This window comes from Neolamprologus brichardi, chromosome 20 (genome assembly GCF_056152115.1).
Source record: "Neolamprologus brichardi isolate AB-2024 chromosome 20, ASM5615211v1, whole genome shotgun sequence".
NCBI classification, from domain to species: Eukaryota; Metazoa; Chordata; class Actinopteri; order Cichliformes; family Cichlidae; genus Neolamprologus; species Neolamprologus brichardi.
The window spans coordinates 25,696,223-25,717,743 of record NC_142123.1 but is presented as its reverse complement, the minus strand read 5'-3'; the positions used below and the strand labels follow the sequence as shown (position 1 = coordinate 25,717,743).

General features: G+C 39.8%; 1 protein-coding gene across 2 annotated transcripts; it reads right to left on the bottom strand.

The window, feature by feature from the left end:
• Positions 1 to 1,490: 1,490 nt before the first annotated feature.
• On the bottom strand, positions 1,491 to 21,390 carry nfascb (neurofascin homolog (chicken) b). 2 transcript variants are annotated; one of them, XM_006794205.3, is made up of 28 exons: positions 20,847 to 21,390; positions 18,300 to 18,444; positions 17,350 to 17,477; positions 17,144 to 17,249; positions 16,851 to 17,041; positions 16,369 to 16,491; positions 15,038 to 15,256; positions 13,876 to 13,987; positions 13,529 to 13,716; positions 13,314 to 13,445; positions 13,071 to 13,214; positions 12,155 to 12,266; positions 11,902 to 12,065; positions 11,657 to 11,804; positions 11,377 to 11,501; positions 11,185 to 11,286; positions 10,860 to 11,057; positions 8,090 to 8,160; positions 7,768 to 7,990; positions 7,209 to 7,324; positions 4,634 to 4,844; positions 4,377 to 4,499; positions 3,964 to 4,137; positions 3,632 to 3,763; positions 3,312 to 3,381; positions 2,533 to 2,544; positions 2,328 to 2,363; positions 1,491 to 2,190 (listed from the first exon to the last, which is right to left on the bottom strand). In XM_006794205.3, the coding sequence occupies exons 3-28, from the start codon at positions 17,423 to 17,425 to the stop codon at positions 1,959 to 1,961; spliced, it is 3,540 nt and encodes a 1,179-aa protein (XP_006794268.2). In that variant the 5' UTR covers positions 17,426 to 17,477; positions 18,300 to 18,444; positions 20,847 to 21,390; the 3' UTR covers positions 1,491 to 1,958. The 2 variants fall into 2 exon arrangements, with proteins under 2 accessions (XP_006794268.2, XP_087689687.1); XM_087833561.1 differs by lacking the exons at positions 1,491 to 2,190; positions 2,328 to 2,363 and adding an exon at positions 19,126 to 19,363 and having other exon boundaries at positions 2,501 to 2,544.
• Positions 21,391 to 21,521: the final 131 nt, after the last annotated feature.

Genomic DNA, 21,521 nt, shown 5'->3' with positions numbered 1-21,521 from the left:
TTCAATTTGATTTTTCGTAATTTTAACACCATCATTGAGCCTTAAAACGACCTCAAGTGAACAAGAACACATGATATAATATATGAAGTCAATATTTATTTAACAAAAATCAAGCCAAAATGCAGAAGCAGTGTATGAAAGATTAATTCGATTCTAGGTTCACCTTCAGGAGCAATAATGTAGTAATGTTTTTCTGTATGACTTTCAGTTATGCAGCCTCTCACATCATTGTGGAGGAATTTTAACCCACTCTTTTTTTTTTAGTGTTGCTTAAGTTCAGTCCACTTTCCTGTTTGTCATAGCATTTGGATTAAGCTGGAGGCTGGACTTTGGACCATTGCAACACGTTCATTCTGTTGTTTTTCAGTCATTCTGTTGAAAATTTCATGGTGTGCTTTAGGTCATTGCCCTGTTGCATGACCCAAAGTTTAAGCTGACTGGGAAGATCACCAACTGTCATGAATGTTTTCCACTTGTGAAACATCCTTGTGGACAATTAGAATGATAGATTACACTTCACTTGTTTGGAAATCTTGATGTAACCCTTCCAAGACTGGACAGTAACAACTGCGTCTTCAAGATCACTGTTAATAATTTTCCTCTCTGGCACCTTTTATAGAGGTGGTCATGATCATGATGATTGTTTTTATTTTATATTTTTTTTAATCTTATATATATATTTATATATATACTTATCTCATGTGACTGTAACATCTGGACATGTGTGCGTTATTCATGTTCTTTCCACTCACACAACTAAACATTATTTTGTGGTCATGTGTTACAGCGGTTAACCCTAAATTGATGTTAAAAGCTAACTCTAAGAATGATAATAAAAGAAGGTTTTGGGCATCCCTTTAAAATTCCAAGATACCGAAGCTGATTTTTCCATCATCCTAGAAATACTTTCACTTTATTTAAAATCAGATATAACAGTCTTAATACAGAGGTGGCATTAGTAGTCCAAAAAAAAAACTGTTGTTACATAAATATTAGTCATTTCTACTGTGAGTGAAATTAGGAGACCGGTTCATGTGTGACCTCTGATTTTATAGTTTATAGTGATAGTTGATTTATGGCTCACAATTGATTCCTCAAATGGTTTGACATCTTGTTTCATACAGAATCAGATTTTAAACTGACAAATGAATTGTTAGTCCATGGAGAGATTTTCTTTTCCTTTATTTGTAGTACCCTTTTTGTGGCACAGTTGCGGACACGATAACCTCCATGTCTGTGTGGGTTATCTCTGGGTAGTCTGGCTTCCTCCCATAGTCCAAAGACAGGCATGAGGATAGGTTTTTTTATTATCTAAATTGCCCATAGGTATGAATGTGACTCGTTGTCTGTCCTGCATTTTAGCCTTGTGACAGATTGGGCACCTGTTCAGAGTATAGCCCACCTGTCACCCTGGGACAGCTGGAATAGGCTTTAGCCCCCCTGGCGACTGTGAATTGGATAAGCAGAAAAAAATTGAATTGATAGATACTTCCCTTCTATCAAACTGTAAGTATTCAAAAATAATAGATTTCTTGAAATTAGCAGGAAAAAAAATGATAGAACCAATCTAGATCAGTCCTTGTAACCATTTTTATCAACATGATAAACTGTTCCACTTTCATCTCCTGTGATCCGCAGCAAGTGTCTCTTTCCTAATAGGATAACTGAACGATGTATATTTGTATTTTACAAAAGAGATAAAAGCTTTGTTTAAAAGAAAATCACATCTCTATAGAAAAATTATTCCAACTTTTCTACATTTTATTCCATAAATGCCCGAAAGTTGTGCTGTCTGCAAGGATAGGGAGGGCTTAAACAGCACTTTACTCTCAAGCTGTGTCCTGCTGACAAATAAAAGTTCCTCCAGGTTCTAAATTGAAGGTGGAGGATGCAGGGATAGTGAAACCACATGACAAATAGCTCTGTGTATTTCAGAAGCACAGTCTGACATCTGAGTGTTAAGCCAGGGAGTAGATGGTATTTATTGGTGAGTGCATCTCCAGACTTCCACCAAAGTCCAACTCCCTGACGTCTCTCCTGGTTCCTGTGTACTGGCCAATGAATGAGCCATCTTCATTGAATGGTATCTCGCCCCCTTCTCCATATTCCACCAGACTGTCATCGCTGTCTGATCGCTTCATTATTGCCTCAATAGATGGCTGACCTCTTTGAAGCCCTCGTTCCTCTTCTCTACAAAAAACAATGAAGGAATGAATGATTAAAAAATAAATAAAAACTCAAGATATTATGGAAAAGATAAAAAAATAAAATGATTCAATCTTATTATAAAGTAGTTGTAAAGAATTTGCAGTACTAAATGATCATACCTGCGAGGGTAGGGGAGAGTGGACACACGTGCTATTCTAAAATATGAAAAGAATTCAGTGTGTCAGAGGACTGACTTCCATTCATTTACAAAAGGAAAACGTATTGCAAGTACAAATACAGTTTTTGCAGCTTCACAAATCTGTATCATCTTTCCAGGATCGCACAGGTATAATATCAAAGTGTCAATATTTGTTTTTTTCATACCTTTCAAGGGACCTTTGAAAAAGAAAAGGATTGAGGTTTTGGAGGGGAAGGGTTTAGATAGAAAAGGCAGAGTAAAAAAAAGAAAAACACAGATTAATGTAATTATGATCAAAGAGTTATTATAAATCAAATAAAAATAAGATTTGAACCTGTGCATTTTGATGCTAAAATCTAATCAAAATTAAAGATACCCAATGGAGTTTTAAATCAACATTAAAGTTATAAAGAAATAATGGTATTTAAGTATTTAGTTCCCTGCTGTTCCACTGATCACATACATGCAGAAGGAGGGTGCGATGTGCTAGCAAAATGAAATGTTAAGTGTAACGTGTTTATGATGAAGGACACTGGAACAGCAGTTCCACAGGGCAGCTTTAATTTATGAAACCAAGAGAAAAATGCACAGGAGCAAATGGATAATAGGTAAACAAATAGGTTGTTTTTATCTAATTTTTCAAAAATTTTTTTCAAAGTTTTAATTTTAGTTATAGTTTTCAACAGTGATAGTGTGGTGCAGTGTTACAGTACAACAATAACAAACATAATACACATCTTCCTTGTCGAGTATTATTACTGTGCAATTACAAAATAAATTATAGTACATGACTTAAGAAACGTTGCAAACATTGACTACTTTGTAAAGCAGTTTGGTAAGATAATATTATTTACTGATTTGAGGTGTTGTTAAATCACAACTTCCCTCAGGGAGAAGCAGTAAAAGTTTTTGTTAGTGTCTGAATTTAAAAATTCATTCATTTTCCAGAGAAGGTAAAACTTACCGATAATCAAATGATCCCTCCTGATCTTTGTCATCCACCGGCTCCAGTGAAATGTCCTTTTTATCCCGTACTGAAATAGTACCAATGAGCTTTATTAACACCATGGAGCCTGAATATGATTATAACTAACAATTTTTTGATAATTTGTATTTCTTTTTTAAAAATAAGTTAATATAAAGTTTGTTTTATACTGTATTAAAATTTGGTAAAACATCCCAAACGACAACACCCAAGATGTTTAAAAATTCTGTTCAACCAACTCTACAAAATGTAAGGCCTTAAAATTTTTCTACAGCTACAGTTAGGCATCACCAACCTACCTGGGTATTTTCCTCCTCTGCTCCGCTTGATGAAACAGACGATGAGAAGGATGAGCACGATGAGAGCCACAGCACACATTATCCCAATGAACCAGCCCTGAGTGGTGATATCCACCTGATCCTGAGCATAAACTGAGACACGCAAGGGCACACATCATTAAGTCAACCAACGTGAACATAGTCATTTAGTGTTTCTTTTATTTGTCTGAGTAGGTGGCTCTAAAGTGTTGTGATTTACACATTTGCTGGGCATGTGCTGAGCTACTTGCTGTGACCCCTTGTGACAATGGAACAGCTTTAAGCAGTTTTAGCTGAAGAAAGGACTTAATTACTCTCTGTAGTGTAGTGGGGTGATTCCTCTGTATGCCATTCGCCTATCCCTAGGCGAGTTCGTGCTGCCACAGAAAATCTGTATCGAGTGTATCGGTCATATCGGCGGATTGAGAAGCTTGTCACATTAGGAGGAAGCTCTTCAACTCGCAGCTCCTCTCCCCTGGTGGCGTTCACTGTGGAGAGAGTGGGCATTTCCTTTTATAGGGAGAACTGTTGATACTGGTGCTGAGCTATTAACTACCTCCCCTACTCAGAGAGTGACTATGCAAGAGTTAATAAGAACGTGCTTTAGTCATATTCTGATCTTTGAGTGCTTATTTAAGAGCACTGTTGAGTTACATAGATGAGGACCTTTGCCAGCTTTACTAGAATAATCAGATTCCTGTTCTTTCAGAGTGTTTTCAGCTCATACCTGTCTGGTACTTGAGGGAATACCCAGTAATTATGCCATTGGGTTCTGCTGGCAGGCCCCAGTCAACATAAATACTGTCCAGATGTCGCTGTTGGATCCTGAAGGATCTAGGAGCAGATGGTACTACAGGAGAGAACACAGCAGCAGATGATAAACATACCGGGGGGAGGAAAAACACATTAATTTGTGATTTGCTTGTGATTGATAGAGGCTAATCTCTAAAATTATTGTTTTGTTGACAAAGTGGTAACACTTACCTCCTTCAGGTGTTGAGAAATGTATGTTATTACTTGGCGGCCCTTCGTATCGACTGTTCGCCACAACTATGTACATTTTGTAGTTGCTGTAGGGAATAAGCTCATCAAGGACCCCAGAGGGGTCCGGGCCATTGATAGGAAATTCTTTGGACTTCATCCCTCTGTCAACCCAATGCCACCTCAGCTGGCTGCTGTCCCTCCAGTAGTAGACCTGAGAAATGAGAGACAACACACATTTTAGATCTTCTGCTCTCCAAACAAGCAATCGAGTACTCACGTTACGTAGCAACATGAAACTCAGTAATCTTTCTACTGTATGATTTTATCAACCTAAACTCGATTTCCTGATGGCAAGATGGCAAAAGCAGATGAAACAATGACAGACCAATTAAGCCAAAGTTTCTTTTACATGAGGGTAAAGGTTTTTTTTTTCTTGAAATTAGCTGAAAAGATAGATAAGTTCATACATAAAAAATTATATTATTATTCAGAATTTCAGTAATATCTAATGTATAGTGTAACTGATTAATTACTGGTCAGGCCCACTATTTAATATACAGTGGGGCAAAAAAGTATTTAGTCAGCCACCGATTGTGCAAGTTCCCCCACTTAAAATGATGACAGAGGTCAGTAATTTGCACCAGAGGTACACTTCAACTGTGAGAGACAGAATGTGAAAAAAAAATCCATGAATTCACATGGTAGGATTTGTAAAGAATTTATTCGTAAATCAGGGTGGAAAATAAGTATTTGGTCAATAACAAAAATACAACTCAATACTTTGTAACATAACCTTTGTTGGCAATAACAGAGGTCAAACGTTTACTATAGGTCTTTACCAGGTTTGCACACACAGTAGCTGGTATTTTGGCCCATTCCTCCATGCAGATCTTCTCAAGAGCAGTAATGTTTTAGGGCTGTCGCCGAGCAACACGGACTTTCAACTCCCGCCACAGATTTTCTATGGGGTTGAGGTCTGGAGACTGGCTAGGCCACTCCAGGACTTTCAAATGCTTCTTACGGAGCCACTCCTTTGTTGCCCGGGCGGTGTGTTTTGGATCATTGTCATGTTGGAAGACCCAGCCTCGTTTCATCTTCAAAGTTCTCACTGATGGAAGGAGGTTTTGGCTCAAAATCTCACGATACTTGGCCCCATTCATTCTGTCCTTAACACGGATCAGTCGTCCTGTCCCCTTGGCAGAAAAACAGCCCCATAGCATGATGTTTCCACCCCCATGCTTCACAGTAGGTATGGTGTTCTTGGGATGCAACTCAGTATTCTTCTTCCTCCAAACACGACGAGTTGAGTTTATACCAAAAAGTTCTACTTTGGTTTCATCTGACCACATGACATTCTCCCAATCCTCTGCTGTATCATCCATGTGCTCTCTGGCAAACTTCAGACGGGCCTGGACATGCACTGGCTTCAGCAGCGGAACACGTCTGGCACTGCGGGATTTGATTCCCTGCCGTTGTAGTGTGTTACTGATGGTGACCTTTGTTACTTTGGTCCCAGCTCTCTGCAGGTCATTCACCAGGTCCCCCCGTGTGGTTCTGGGATCTTTGCTCACCGTTCTCATGATCATTTTGACCCCACGGGATGAGATCTTGCGTGGAGCCCCAGATCGAGGGAGATTATCAGTGGTCTTGTATGTCTTCCATTTTCTGATGATTGCTCCCACAGTTGATTTTTTCACACCAAGCTGCTTGCCTATTGTAGATTCACTCTTCCCAGTCTGGTGCAGGTCTACAATTCTTTTCCTGGTGTCCTTCGAAAGCTCTTTGGTCTTGGCCATGGCGGAGTTTGGAGTCTGACTGGTTGAGGCTGTGGACAGGTGTCTTTTATACAGATGATGAGGTCAAACAGGTGCCATTCATACAGGTAACGAGTGGGGGACAGAAAAGCTTCTTACAGAAGACGTTACAGGTCTGTGAGAGCCAGGGATTTTCCTTGTTTGAGGTGACCAAATACTTATTTTCCACCCTGATTTACGAATAAATTCTTTACAAATCCTACCATGTGAATTCATGGATTTTTTTTTCACATTCTGTCTCTCACAGTTGAAGTGTACCTCTGGTGCAAATTACTGACCTCTGTCATCATTTTAAGTGGGGGAACTTGCACAATCGGTGGCTGACTAAATACTTTTTTGCCCCACTGTATAATGTGGTTGCTGCAAGCTGCTCTCCCGGTGTACTGATAATACAGTGAAAAATGAAATTTTAGAAATCAAATGATAAAGCAACAGCTCAAAATGTAATTTAACTGAATGGCAATTATGGAAAATGCAGAATGGGTTAACTGGGTTAGCTTAAAACTGTTTTCCATTTGATTCTTTTAGATGTATAGTATATAACTTTTCACACAGAGCACACTCTGAGACTTCTTTCTCAGCTGGTATTAATGTTTTACACACCATTATATCAAATGAAACCTGGTATATTTTAGTATTTTGATTGCGTTCATCACCAGCTGCATTTCTTTAAATTAAAATGATTAAATGCCCTTAATTTTGAATGTCAATAAACAAAAATGTAGGCAAATTTACTGTCCATTATCAAATGCTGAATTCACCTTGTATTCTTTCAGTTCTCCCATAATTGTATCACTTGTCACTGGATCCCAGTGTAGAGTCACCTGAGAGCTCTCGATGTCGGACACTCTCAGGTTCAGGGGTGCTGTTGTTGGGCCTTGGGGAAAACAGAGATGGCACTGAATTTCTTTGCTATCAGTGAGCATAAAACATGTAATGACAAAAACTGATTTCCTCCGAAATTATTCATGATTCCCTGCTTTTGTCTCACCAGGAATACTTGGATGTAAACTGACCTCATTATTTGAGATTCTGCCCATGTTAATACTGAACACCCACCATTATTGTAAATTGAATATCAGCTGACAGCCAGTCTGACAAAAAATTAAATGCTAAAAATTAATCAGGGGAACAGTCTGCCTTTTGATGGTGGTTTATACCAAATTAAAGAAAGTCTATCTATAGAACAGTTTGTAATCTCTAATGTAGTGAAGCAGAGAATCTATACCGAAGTACAATGAAGTTCACCGACATGTATTGATTTCCTTCCAAAATTCCTACTCCTTACTATGTTATGATAAAAGAAATGTAGGTACGTACGGCCTTCACCAGAATAACCAATGACAACAGGAGTCTCTGGTCCCAGCCCAAAGTCATTCACTGCCTGGACTTTGATCTCATAAGGAGTAAAGGTATCCGCATCATAGATGTAATATTTTAGCCACTTGGTGGTTGCATTCTTCCACTCCTCTCGAGAATCTCTCCTTCTCCACCACACCAGATACTTTAGATGGGGTCCATTCCACTCTCTGTAGGTTAGAGGCTAAAAGCACGTTTTTATAAAATTAGAAAGCTTTATTGTGCGAAGATATGTGAAGATATTAGTGATAAATAAAAGAAGGATTATGTAAGTTCTGATTACCTCCCAGCTGATTTCCATGTTATTTCTCCATGTACCTACGCCTTTTAAATTCTTTGGGATTATATCTGGAGCTGTGCAAAAAAATGAACACAATTTTGAAAAACTGTTTGTGATTCAGAGAGATACATTTACTACAGTTGAAAAATAAGCTAGCTAGCTAATGAAACCTAGTTTAGCATAAAGATCAGAAGTTGGGAGTTGGGAGGTGCCTGGTTTTGCAAAACATCTAAAAGCTTATTTCTGGGACTTATTAACTTATTACTTGTCATTTATTTACTCAAAAGGAAAAATAACTGCAAAAGTAACAAATCTTTTTTTTATCACTCGAGAACAAGACCCTGAGATACATAAACTCCTCCACTTGGGGCAGGAACTCGTCCCTGACCCGGAGTGGGCACTCCACCCTTTTCCGGCTGAGGACCATGGCCTCAGATTTGGAGGTGCTGCGAACCGTTCCAAGGCGAGCTGGAGGCCATCACCCGATGAAGCCAACAGAACCACATCATCTGCAAAAAGCAGAGAGGAGATCCTGAGACCACCCAAGTGAAAGCCTTCCGCCACTTTGCTACGCCTAGAAAATCTGTCCATAAAAATTATGAACAGAATTGGTGACAAAGGGCAGCCCTGGCGGAACCCTTCACCCACCAGGAACGAGTCTGAATATTGCCGGCTATGCGGACCAAGCTCTTGCAACGGTTGTATAAGGATTGAATGGCCCGTAGCAATGGGCCAGACACCCCATACTCCTGGAGCACCCCACACAGGACCCCCCGAGGGAGACGGTTGAATGCCTTCTCCAAGTCCACAAAACACATGTAGACTGGTTGAGTCCCACAGGCTTGGTGGCTCCCCTCACCTCTGGGGTCCACCGTTTGGTTCGGGGATTACCACCACAACAGGCACCAAGTACCTTGCAGCTGCGGATCAGTGCAGCGGCTTCGGCAATGGAGGTGCTGAACATGGTCCATTCGGACTCAATGTCCCCAGTCTCCGTCGGAATGCTGTTGAAGCTCTGCCGGAGGTGTGAATTGAAGATCTCGCGGACTGGGCCTCTCCTAGACGTTCCCAGCACACCCTCACTGTATGTTTAGGCGCACCAGGTCTGTCCAGCGTCCTCCCTCGCCACCTGATCCAACTCACCACCAGGTGGTAATCAGTTGACAGCTCGGCCCCTCCCTTTACCCGAGTGTCCAAAACATATGTCCTCAGGTCTGGCGATACGATTACAAAATCGATCATGGACCTGTGGCCTACAGTGTCCTGGTGCCACGTGCACTTATGGACACTCTTATGTTCGAACATGGTGTTCGTTATGGCCAAACTGTGGTTTGCATAGAAGTCCAATAACAAAACACCGCTCGGGTTTAGATCCAGGAGGCTGTTCCTCCCAATCACGCCCTTCCAAGTCTCACTGTCATTGCCCACGTGTGCGCATAAGCGCCAACAACGGTCAAGACCCATTCCCTGACCCGAAGGCGAAGGGAACAAACCCTCTCGTCACGATACCCACCCCAGCCCGCCGCCTCTCACCAGGGGCAACTCCAGACTGAGACAGAGTCCAGCCCCTCTCCAGGAGGCTGGTTCCAGAGCCCAGGCCATGCGTTGAGGTGAGGTCACACACTATTTCAGGCTCCTTCCCCACCAGAGAGTTGACATTCCATGTCCCAATTGCCAGTCTTGGTAGCCAGGACCTCCGCTCCTGGCTCCTGCCCGGCTCACATTGCACCCGACTCCTACGGTGCCTCCTGCGGGTGGTGGGCCTGCAGGAAGATGGGCCCATGCCCCTTTTTTGGGCTGTGTCTGGCCGGGCCCCATGGACTAAGGCTCGGCCACCAGATGCTTGCCCTCGGGCACCCTCCCCGGACATGGCTAAAGGGCGGGGCCCCCGGTGACCCTATCCCGGGCAGGGTGAACTGTTCCCTCGGTGGTCTTTTCATAGGGGTCTTCTGAATTGCTTTTTGTCTGGTCCCTCACCCAGGACCAATTTGCCATGGGAGACCCTACCAGGGGGCAAAAGCCCCCAGACAACATAGCCCCTGGGATCCCTGGGACACAAACCCCTCCACCACGATAAGGTAGCGATTCGTGGAGTAATGATTCAAATCTGTAAAACATGGTGGAGACTCTGTCATGGTTTGGTCCTGCATTTCAGTCAGCAGTGTTGGAGATCTTGTCATGATTGATGGAATTATGATAGCATAAATGTAATGACAGATTTTGAGCTACCATATAATCTGGAAAGCATTTGATTGGCAATGGCTTCATTTTTCAGCAACGCCAATGATCTCAAACACATAACCAGTGCACTAAAAGCATACCTGGATAGTAAAACACACAATGGAACACTTCAGCCATGGATTGGCCTCCCCAGAACCTGGAAAGCTACATTATTGAAGCTTGTAGGGATCTTCTTGACAGAAAAATAAAAAACTGCAAATATCCAAAAAGAGCTTTGGATGTCCCGCAAGAAGCCCTAAGAACTATTCTAGAAGATTTCCTATAGAAATTACATTAAAGCTTGCCTAAGAGAGTTCAGGCTTTGTTAAATAATAAAGGTGGTCATACCAAATACTAACTTTTAAGCTCATTAGCTCATTCAAACTTTGTTTTTGCCTCATATACTGTATTTCCACACATTTACAATTTTCCTAGCAAAATATAAAGAAATAAGAGGTACTTCAAAACTTTTGCACAACATTGTCATATATCCCAGTCTTTACTCTGAGTATTTATTGTCCCAAACCAAAACATTTGCTAGTATGACACCCACGTGCACCGCTGGTCTGAAAACGCTTAGATGGACGACTAGGGCGACTAGCTCCAATTTCGTTAATAGCGATGACTCTGAACTCATAGTACGTAAAAGGTATGAGATGCAAAATGACAGAGTTGAGGTTCCCTGGGTACGTTGAAAGATTTCTCCACTTTCCAGGCAACCAATCATCGTCGTCATATTGCACTAAGAACTCTGCGAGAGAACAAAGAATGCAAAAACAACCAAAATGCTAGTCAATACAGCAAAAGAGTCCTCAAAAATGGTAATAATGTTTAAAAAAGTGTTTATTTTTGTAATTTTTTGAGTTTTCATCTTTTACCTGTTATGGGGCTGTGGTTGCTATCTCCAGGAACCCAGCTCAGTCTTACAGTACGTTCATATGGATCAGATAACTCCAAGTTAGTGGGAGGATTTGGACGGTCTATAAATAAAATAAATACAGAAATAATTAAAAAGACATTTCAGCATGTCATATGGTTGATAAAATATCTTTGGTTTCAGTGTTTCATACCCATCACCATTAGGTGTGCTGAGGCAGATTTCTGTTCAAGCTCACTCTTGATGACACATGTATAATTTCCCTCATCGCCTGTGTTTACATTAGCAATCACTAGATTTGATTCATCCATTGAGATTCTGAGAAATTGAATAAAATTGGTGAGATCTAGAAGCTCATTTGATTACACTGAAACTAATAATATAACCTTAGCTGCACAAACAGGCCTCATATATGTACTCATATATGCATAAATGTACTTTAATTAACAGTAAATAATACACAATAATCCTACCTCCAACCAAGAGTGAGATGCTTTTTGTTTTTCAACCAAGTGGTTGTGATAGGAGTCGTGACATCTGCTGTTACACCACACTCCAGTCGGACATCACTTGCACGCATGACTTTCATACTCTGTGGTCTTGTGACAATTAATATGGGTTCTGCAAACAAAATAAATACAATATTGTACAATGAAAAAAAATGTATGTCAAATTTTTATTGCCAACTCAATTATTTTTTATTTTAATGACTCTTCACCTTTGACCTCTACTCTGACTTGATCCTCATCTCTCCCTGCAATGTTGCTGACTACACACACGTAAGTTCCTTGGTCTTCTATCTTGATATGTTTGATCTCCAGAGTCCCATTGCTGTGGGTTTTAAAACGATTTCCTTCAAGATTTCCTTGCCCATATTTGGACCTGTGTAAGAAGAAGCATGGACATATGTTAAGACACACACTTACTGTGAGAGGATTTATAAATCATAACAGTGTCACACACCATCTTACCATCTCAACTCAGGCACTGGAGAACCAAAGTACTGGCAATCTAAAAAGGTACGACTACCCTCAGTCACTTTGATGAATTCATTTCTTGCCCCAAGGATTCGTGGCGTTGCATCTATGGGAAAAGGGAGCAACTGCAGCATCATCAGTGATTATTTGACTTCAATATGCACCCAGTATACTCTCCCATGATATAAAAAAAGCAAATTTGACCTAAACAATGCATCATGGCAAGGACACGAGCGGCAGAAAAACGTGTTATTTCTACCTCAGATAGGGAATGACCAGTCCAAAATGTGATTATTTAATTAAACCCTCATATATAATATATATTATATAATATATAATATTTACTATATAAAATATGGAACTGTGACTGCATATTGTGCTTAATAAATTGACCTATTACATTTTCAAATGTAGCTTTGAGTAAAGAAAGTTAAAAAAAATTGCTAACAAACAGTTTCACTCTCCTAAAGAGTAACTTTTCAAATGAGTAATTATAAATCGGTGTAAAGCAGGGGTCTCAAACTTAAATGAGCTGTGAGCCACTGCTGGCACTGTCATCTCATTGGAGGGCCACTTTAGTGTTCAAGTAGTACAGAAACAAAACAAGAAAACATCCATAAATATTTGCAAAAATCTAGCGTTTTGTTTGTTTTTTAAAATATTGTATAACGAGACAAAATTGCAAACGTGAACTCATTTTTTTTCTCACTCTTAACTAAATAAAGCCTTTTATTGAGTTATCAAATTAACACACTGATACTGGTCTTTCTGGCCAGATACGAAGCAGCACTTCTGCTATTTTGTTCATATTTAACAAAATAAAAATGCAGACATAAGTGTACACATTCGTTTTCTTTAAAAATAACTCTGTTTTAATTAATGTTATGAGTGACAGTGGTTGGTAACTTACGTAGCACATTAATAAATGCATTGGCCAATAAGTAGCCATACTGATTTGAAGCATTGCATTGGTAGACGGCAGTGTTTTCAGTAGTTACACTGCGGAAGATTAGCGCTTCTCCTGAAACCTGTCTGTTAGGCAGTGGTGTAGCAGCTGAAAAAAAAAACCCCACCAAAAAGGAAAAATAAAAGTTAGGCACAATATTTTTTTATTCATTTTTATGCCTTTTAGACAAGATCTCCTAAAACATACTTTCAATCGGTTCTCCGTTAATGAACCAGCTGATTGTGGGACGAGGAGCCCCATCAGCGCGACACACCAACCGTCCATTTTCCTCTGGTGCCAAAATCAGGTTGGTGGGTTTTTCCAACCAGAAAGGAGTCGCTGTCAAACAGAAAATATGTTATTAGTTTGGATTATAATGATCAGTCCAAACATAAAATACTCTATGTTTCTGAAGAACTCACCTTTGACCCTGACAGTTATTGTGTGCTCAGCGTAGCCTAACCTATTTTTAGCAGTGCAGGTGTATTCACCTGCATCTTCAAAAGATGCTTTTGGGATTTGAATCATTTTGTTGAAGTTCTTCACTTTCATGCGAGATGTCACTTGCAAGTCCTCTCCATCCTTGGCCCAGGTAATGTGAGGAGTTGGCCTTAATAATGACAAACAAGGCTTTACACAGGATAACTTTCATGAATTCAAGGTGAAAATACTTACACTAAACACAAAATAAACTGTTGTATAATCATTTGTGGCATAAACTTGAAATTACTAATTTTTTTTGTGTGTGTGATCCTTATTGAAGACTCACATTCCTGCAGCAATGCACTCCAGGAGCAGCTCCTCCCCCTGCAGGACCAATATTGAGCTTGATGAGCCTGTAGGAGACAGCCAGGTGGGAGCAGCCTCAACCACTGCATGAGCTTTGGAAAAAAATAACCAGAAAATCAAGTATAAAAGATTAATAATCAACATTTCAGCCTTGTGGCACACGGGCACCTACTCAACCAGTGAGCTAAACTAGCTCCAAAAGGAATAGGATTTTAATTTGTCATTTGCTGGAAGTGATTATATTTAGTGGCATCTTCCTGTGTTTCAAGCAACATATGCTAACATCCCAACTTGTTATTTGATTCATTTTTATCTACTGCATTTATTAATTTGCTGTGCCTGTACTCTATGTTTTCGTCAACGTCTGAAATGTACCTGTGCTGTTTGCATGTTATGTGTAAAGGGCTGGGTGGGTGCCTATAAAGTGGCTTCAAACAGTGAAAGGTGATCTGGAATAAGAGCAAAATGACAAGACACGGGGCAAAATAGTATTGTGGGAGACCTCACCCCCTCCATGGGCTGTATCACTAACAGAGGAAATGGCTGACATCCTACCAGGCAATCTAAAGGACAGCACAGAGACTCTGCCTAAGCACCAGATCCATACAGGATCCAATTTGCAGAAATGCAAAAATGCTATGTCCACCACATAGTAGCAGGCTGTACAATGCAACTTGGACAGCATACAGTATCATGTGATCATGAATATCTCCAGTCCTGATGGGAGACACCTCTAAAGATGGTTAAGAAAAACAGGGGTAAGGTTCTACAGAAGTTCAGCTTCAAGACAGATTCTGGCAAACCAGTCTGAAATACTAGTGGTTGACTAGAACCCAAAGATAGCAGCTCTGATAGATATACTAATACCAGCCAACAGCCACAATAAAAGGATTAGCACAATGGAACTAAGAAGTACCAAGAGCTGAGATATTAAAAGGAGTAGATGTGGAGGATAAAGTCCAAAAAGGTCCCAGTAGTAGACCCATGTAATAGGACTATTAGGTGCTGTGACAGGGAAACTGGAAGAGTGGCTCCAGCTGATTTCAGGATTAGATATTGTGCAGAACCTCCAAACTGTAAGGCCTTGAGGATGTAGGACATTTTATAGATAGAGAAATAATTATGAACACAGTTATACTCACTCGTATGCACCTTCACAACTACAGGCATCTTCTGCTGAATTACATTTTTGTACGGGAATCGGGCATTACAGCAGTAATCAGCAACAGAGTCATTGAACAACACATTAGAGAAATATAGATCTCCATTGACTCCCATGGAAACCCTGCGGTCCTGCCGCACAGGCTGCATGGTGGGGAAAGCTGTCTGAATGGGCCAGTTGAAAGGTCTCGCATATGAACCTGAAATGAAGGACAGAGTTAAAAATTCCTTATTCACATTGCTTTAGAAGTGTAATGCCTATGGTGGCCCTGAAAAGTAAAATGCACCGCAACCCAAGAAAATGCCACCAAATGGACAAATGCATCAAAAGTGCACAAAATACAACAGAAGTAGAAAAAAATCATGGTGGAAGCCTCAATACAACACAACAGATGTAGAAAAACACCACAAAAGCTCATAAAACACAATAGAAGTTATTTAGGTGAGACAGTAGCCTGATGGTGTCACGGTACTGGGTATGTGACCCAGTGGTTTGCATATTTTAGTCTATTTCGTTGATTATTGTATTTTTGCCTGTCTCCCGCTTTATTCTGAAAGAGTCTGGGGTGTTTTTGTGATTGTTTTTAGCTTCACGTCCCTGTAAGTCATTATGCTAAATTTCAGTCAGCTGTTTCCCCATGTGTTCTCACTTCCCCTGATCAGCTTCTGTCTATTTAAGTCTTCTGTTTTCTGTTTCATTGTCAGGTTGTCTGTTATTCTCTCCACAGTTTTCATAGTCTGTCATATTGTTCACAGTTTTTTCATAGTGTTCTTAGTTTTTCTTAATAGTTTCTTGTTTGCTGCTGTTTTTTCGGCCAAAATAAAGGCTTGTTTTGTGTTAGAACCTGCAACTCCTCTGTCAGCTTCTGCTTTTGGGTCCTGTTTCTAAAACACCTGCACAACCCACCGTAACAGATGGAACTGGTTAAAAGTGCACAAAAAATAGCAAACATGTATTTACAGTATTATATGAATCATGCGATTAGAACACGCAAAGCTTTGCATTTCATTTCCCTCACAACATAGATCAATCCTGCAGTTCTTCTCAGTGCATATCAGTTCAATCTGAAACTATTACATCATGTTATCTCCCTCTATTCTATGTTCATTGTGTTTTATTCCACTTTTGTTGTGTTTTAAGTGCTTTTGTAGCATTATTCTTTTTGCTGATGTTTTCTTAGGTTGCAGTGCATTTGACCTCTTAGGGCCAACATAGATACCACATGTAACAAACGGCTGATCAAAATCTTCCTGTTTTTGCTCATTTGACCCTAGACTTGATCTAGCATTTCATTTGGTATCAGACACTTACAACTGGACATCCAGTATGTTTCAGGTTTAAGTGGGCCAGGTGGAGGGTCACAGGACAGGACAAGTGGTAAGCCAGCACTCACCACCACAGGCTCCACAATCTCTCTTGGCCACACAGGGGGTCCTGCACAAATAGAATAAAACTCCTCTCAGCTGCAAAATTTGCTTGACACTGCTCATTAAATATTGGCTGATGCTGGATGTTTTGGCCCTATGCCAATTACTGGTATACTTGCTAATATTTAATATACATATTGTTGTTTTGGGTCTTGAATCTTCTGGTTTTCTGTGTTTCTAGTTGTATTTTAAGTTTAAATTTAATTTAATAAATGGAAAAGACCATAGCAAATTAATCTTTAAACAGTGAAAGCCTTTTGGGATGGAAACAGTTTGTTGTCATTTATTTATACATCCCAGATATTTTTAACCAATACACTGAAGTCATTGTATATCTTTTTCACTGCTAGATTCAGACAAACTTACTGTATAATTGTAGTATGATCTTGTGGGAGTATGCAGATCCATACTGGTTGGAGGCAATGCACTGATACTCTGCCTCATACTTTTCTGGATTGTTCCGGGCATAGATATCCAGAGTCCCTGAGCGCCTGCGCATTGACACCTGAGAGTCACGTGCCACATTGAAATACTTCCCATTACGCCTCCATGAGAAACTTCATAAATGAGCAAATGAAAAAAGGCCGGGGAAAAAAAATCAGTGGTTTGCCAATCTAAGTTTTAAAAAAAATCAGTTCAGTGGATTATTTAGGTCTTACATAGGATGAGGGTTTCCTTTGGCTTCACACTCTATTACCATGGTCCCTTTGGGGTCAACAATGTGCTCTTTCATTGACTGCTTTATGATAGTAGGGGGTTGTCTGACTGCAGTCAGAGAAATAAAGTCAGTTTAAGAAGTAATGTGAAAAAACTATTCATAGACATAAATTTACAACTAGCCAATGGTCTTAAGATATTCACTTACCTTCGAGAGGGACGTTCAAAGCCCCAACACTCTGCCATAAAAGTAGCAGCAGCGCTGGTTTGACCAGTGTCCCCATCTTTATATTTCATTTAGTCCAGAATTGATTGTGGTCACCTATTTTTCTACTCCTAGTTTGAACGAAAAGTAACACAAGACATCTAGAAGACATTACATCTTGAACAAATTATAAAGTGAAGAAAACATTTTACTCATAGTTCACAATCTAAACTGTACCTAAGCAAATATACTTTAAATTTTTGCTGTGACAAATGATAAGCGTATATTGTAGTTATTACGAATGGCGCTTGAGGTGCAGTTATGAGATTTTTTTAAAAAGTATGGAAACAAGACAAACATAATTTTTGCTACACAGTTTTGTATTTTTCTTGTTTGCATAATCTGACAGTCAGATATTACATATCTGAAACATGTGACAATTGAGTCTAAGCATAATATGGTGGGAATAACTGGTTTACTATAAAACAATGTAGTATTAAAATCTATTAGCATTAAACTGTTTTCTTTTTAAGAAAAAATCTTGTAGATGTAGTAAGTAAAATATTTCCCATTGAAAACCTAAAAAAGTGACATAAAATTGCAGTATACGTGATGTGTATTTGTACTTAGAAACACTTGTTTAGAAGCTGTCCTAGTGTTAGATTTACTAACAGAATATTTTCACAACTGCGAGCAAACTGCACAAACAACACAATCTGTGGTTATTAAGCTGTCTACAAGTGACTGCCTCCCACATATGTAAATGAATCCTCTGAATGCCTGACAAGAATAAATTGTGGTTAAGTTCATGTTGAAGGTCGAATACAATTAATCTGTCAGTGTGAACAAAAACCAATTCATTCGATGCCTCTATTTAAAACTGTTTGCTATTAATATGTAATGAACTGTGGAATGTGTCAGGACTTCGAAACAAAAAAGTTATGCGAACCTACCTCGCTTGTGCCAAATCAGGGTTTTCTTCTCCCCATCTCTGTTACTTTCACACAGCAACAATAATCCAATGACTTCAGGAAATTATTCTTGTTTGTGCAGTGTAGAAATTAATACTCCAGCCCTTCAAATATCAGGTCAAGAACCCTAGAGGAGTTCATACACATCAGTAATTGAGTTTCTGTCCGTCACTGCCACTTACACTCTGCCCACCCATCTCATGAATAATGAATGAGCACCACACAACACCTCCACCTCACCCACTTCACTGCTCTGACCAGTCTGTCATAATGCTGAACACTTCGTCAACGGGATCACAAAACTAATTTTGCACAATAAATAAATTGAAGTTCAAAGAATAACTTTTAAAAAATGACTATATCAAGAGAGGCTTGTTACATGGTTGAGCATATTTTTGCAGCACCTGTATTTTCTTCAGCTGAAAAATGTTTGCTTGATCCGGTGTGAGCAAAATCTGTTTAGTAAAAATGAGGCTGGACCACATGAAAGCAGAGAACAACCCAGATTCTGTACGGTTTGCATTCTTGATGGTTATGATGACATCAAAATGTGGGCTTTATTGTTGAATGCAGAGAACTGGGAAGCAGAGCATGAAAGCAATATCTGTTTCCAGTGTATGAATATTGCATCTGGCACATCTCGTATCACATGACATCCTGACAAAGGCAATTGAAACAAGACTAATGTTTTGTTTTGTTTTTTTTTGGTTTTCAAAATACTAATTATGATTTGATTGACTTTTTTGTGAAAGAGAGTTTTATACACTCAGTCATTCACACTCATTGGAAAGCAGGAAAAGGTCATTACCATTCATCTGAGAAAATCCTACGGGGTAGGCGGAGAGTAGTTTTCTTTTCTAGAAGGTGCCAAAGATGCAGGAGAAGCTGTATTTGTGTTAGACAAAAGCCATCTCACGGCTGTTGACAGTGTCCTGACCTGTGTAGGCTTTCAGGCATTCACATGGTGCTGCATGTACAGACCAGCACCGACTGGATAGAACAATAGCTTGGTGTTGAGGTGGGGTAAAATGAGGTGGCACTGCAACCTAAGAATTAAAATAAAAGTATAGTCAAAATTTGTATTTCCAAATCTTTAAAACTAAATATTATGATTAAGTAGTGCTTTATCGTGGTAATAGATTTCTTTTCTTTCTTTCTTTTTACTGAATAAAAAGAATTCAGAGAAGAGAGAATATCAGTGCATCTACAATGGAAACCATTACAATCCTCCATTAACATCAGAAACACATCTTGACTTGGCTCACATAGGACACAAAAGCACAAGGGGTGTGTTAAGCCCTTTGGCTCTCAGAATAAGCATTTTCCCCCCATAGATTGGACTGAAGCAGGCCTGAAAGTGAGCCGTGATCAGTGCCATGCACCAGATTGCATGGCACTGAGGCAGACGAGGCCAGCTCGGTGACGACAAAAAGGTCTCTATGCTCGTAGGTCCCCTTTGGCACGAGTGCCCAGGGCTCGGGTAAGAGCAGATGGCATGTGAGAGGGAGTGTTCAACCACACAAGATGCTTGTTCAGAGTCAGAGCACCTATCGTTTGCGCTTTGACGTCACTGCATCAGAGAGAGCAGAAGAATAGGATGGAAAGAAACTTCTGTTGAGCAGGACACTGTGCGAAATTACATCATCACCACTGTGCAGCCAAAACAATACTGCCTCACTGAGCTGAATACTCATTTTATAGTTTGATGAGCGCAAAGTGTGACAACATTTCTCCCCCAAAAATGTCAATGTGGAAAAAATGCATACACTTTATCAGGAAGAAGTGCTCAGTTGAATGAAATACAATATAAGATCTCTATTTTTTTATATTTGTATGACTATACATGTTACCATATTTTAAATACATGAAAGGATCTAAATGTTTAACATCTTATGGCCACATGCACACATATTTTAATATTTAAAAGGTATCAGCTACTGTACCTTAGCTGTCATTTTGCACTGAAAACAAACTGCATGGGGGTATGCATAGATGTTATAAATTTTACTAACTAAACTACAAATATCACTTTCATGGGACGAAGTCAGTGGCCATCTGTACAAAATCTCTGTGTGTCAATTAATCTTGAAAATTGTGGCACATTCCCATATATATTTCAAAAGATGGACCTGACAGTGGTGTTAGAGGAAAAGCCAAAGGATTACATAAGTCATATGGATTTGTTCCTGGGACATTGTGCATAAACACCGTATCCACCTCATGTTATAACATCACCGCTCCAAAAATTATGTTAATGCATATCAGTTCTCTAAATGTCAGGCGCAGGAACTGCACAACATAGCGCTCACTCTCACATAAATCTGCTGATGCATTTGTCGACCAGCCCCACATCTCAGTTCACACTATGACATCATTAAGACCATGACTTCCTTGAAAGACAGATGCAAGGAATAACACACTCATTTGCCCAACAAGACACTTGATGCTAATCTAAAGTTTTCTAATGTTCTTTATAACACCACATATACTGTAGTCCTAATTACAGTTGGTAAATGTGTAGTGTCCTACCTTTAAGTCTTTTTTGGTCTTTGGTTCCTTCTTCCACTTCGTGTTCAGCTGAAAGCAGATCCCTACCTTTTCCCGATCTTCTGTCACAGCAACATGTCCACACTGTGCCTTACCTCTCCAGCAACATCTGAGTATAGTACAATTTTTTTATTCCATTATGTTAAAAAAGGTGACAGAGCCTGGCAAGGGAGTCTGATTCGGATGGCTGTCCTTAGCCTGGGTCACACGCTTGGCGAACAGGCCCTGAGAGCTTGTTATAATAAATCCATTGTGAAATCCACACATAAATATAACGTCATCTTCATTGTGATGGGTGGGAAGTTAAAACAGAACTGCTATATCATGCACCAGCTCATAGATTAGGTTTTGGGGGCATCCAGCCAGCATCTATTAGAAATAATTTAAAGCTTTGTAAGAGGTGATATTTTTTCTTTTGTCTGTGCTGATTCTGATTTTGAGATAGATGGTAGATGGGGGGTGGGTCATTGACCTTGTATCTTCACACTGGCTGGCACGAATACACACTCTCTCTTAGACAAAGCGTTTCTGTCTGAAACAAAGTCAGCTTTTTGTGGACACGGAGGCACGGCTTCCAGGCACATGGGGGGGATTTAACCCATTATAGTCAAGTGATTGGAGGACTTCTTTTTCACTTATAAACTTTTAAAGACTGCA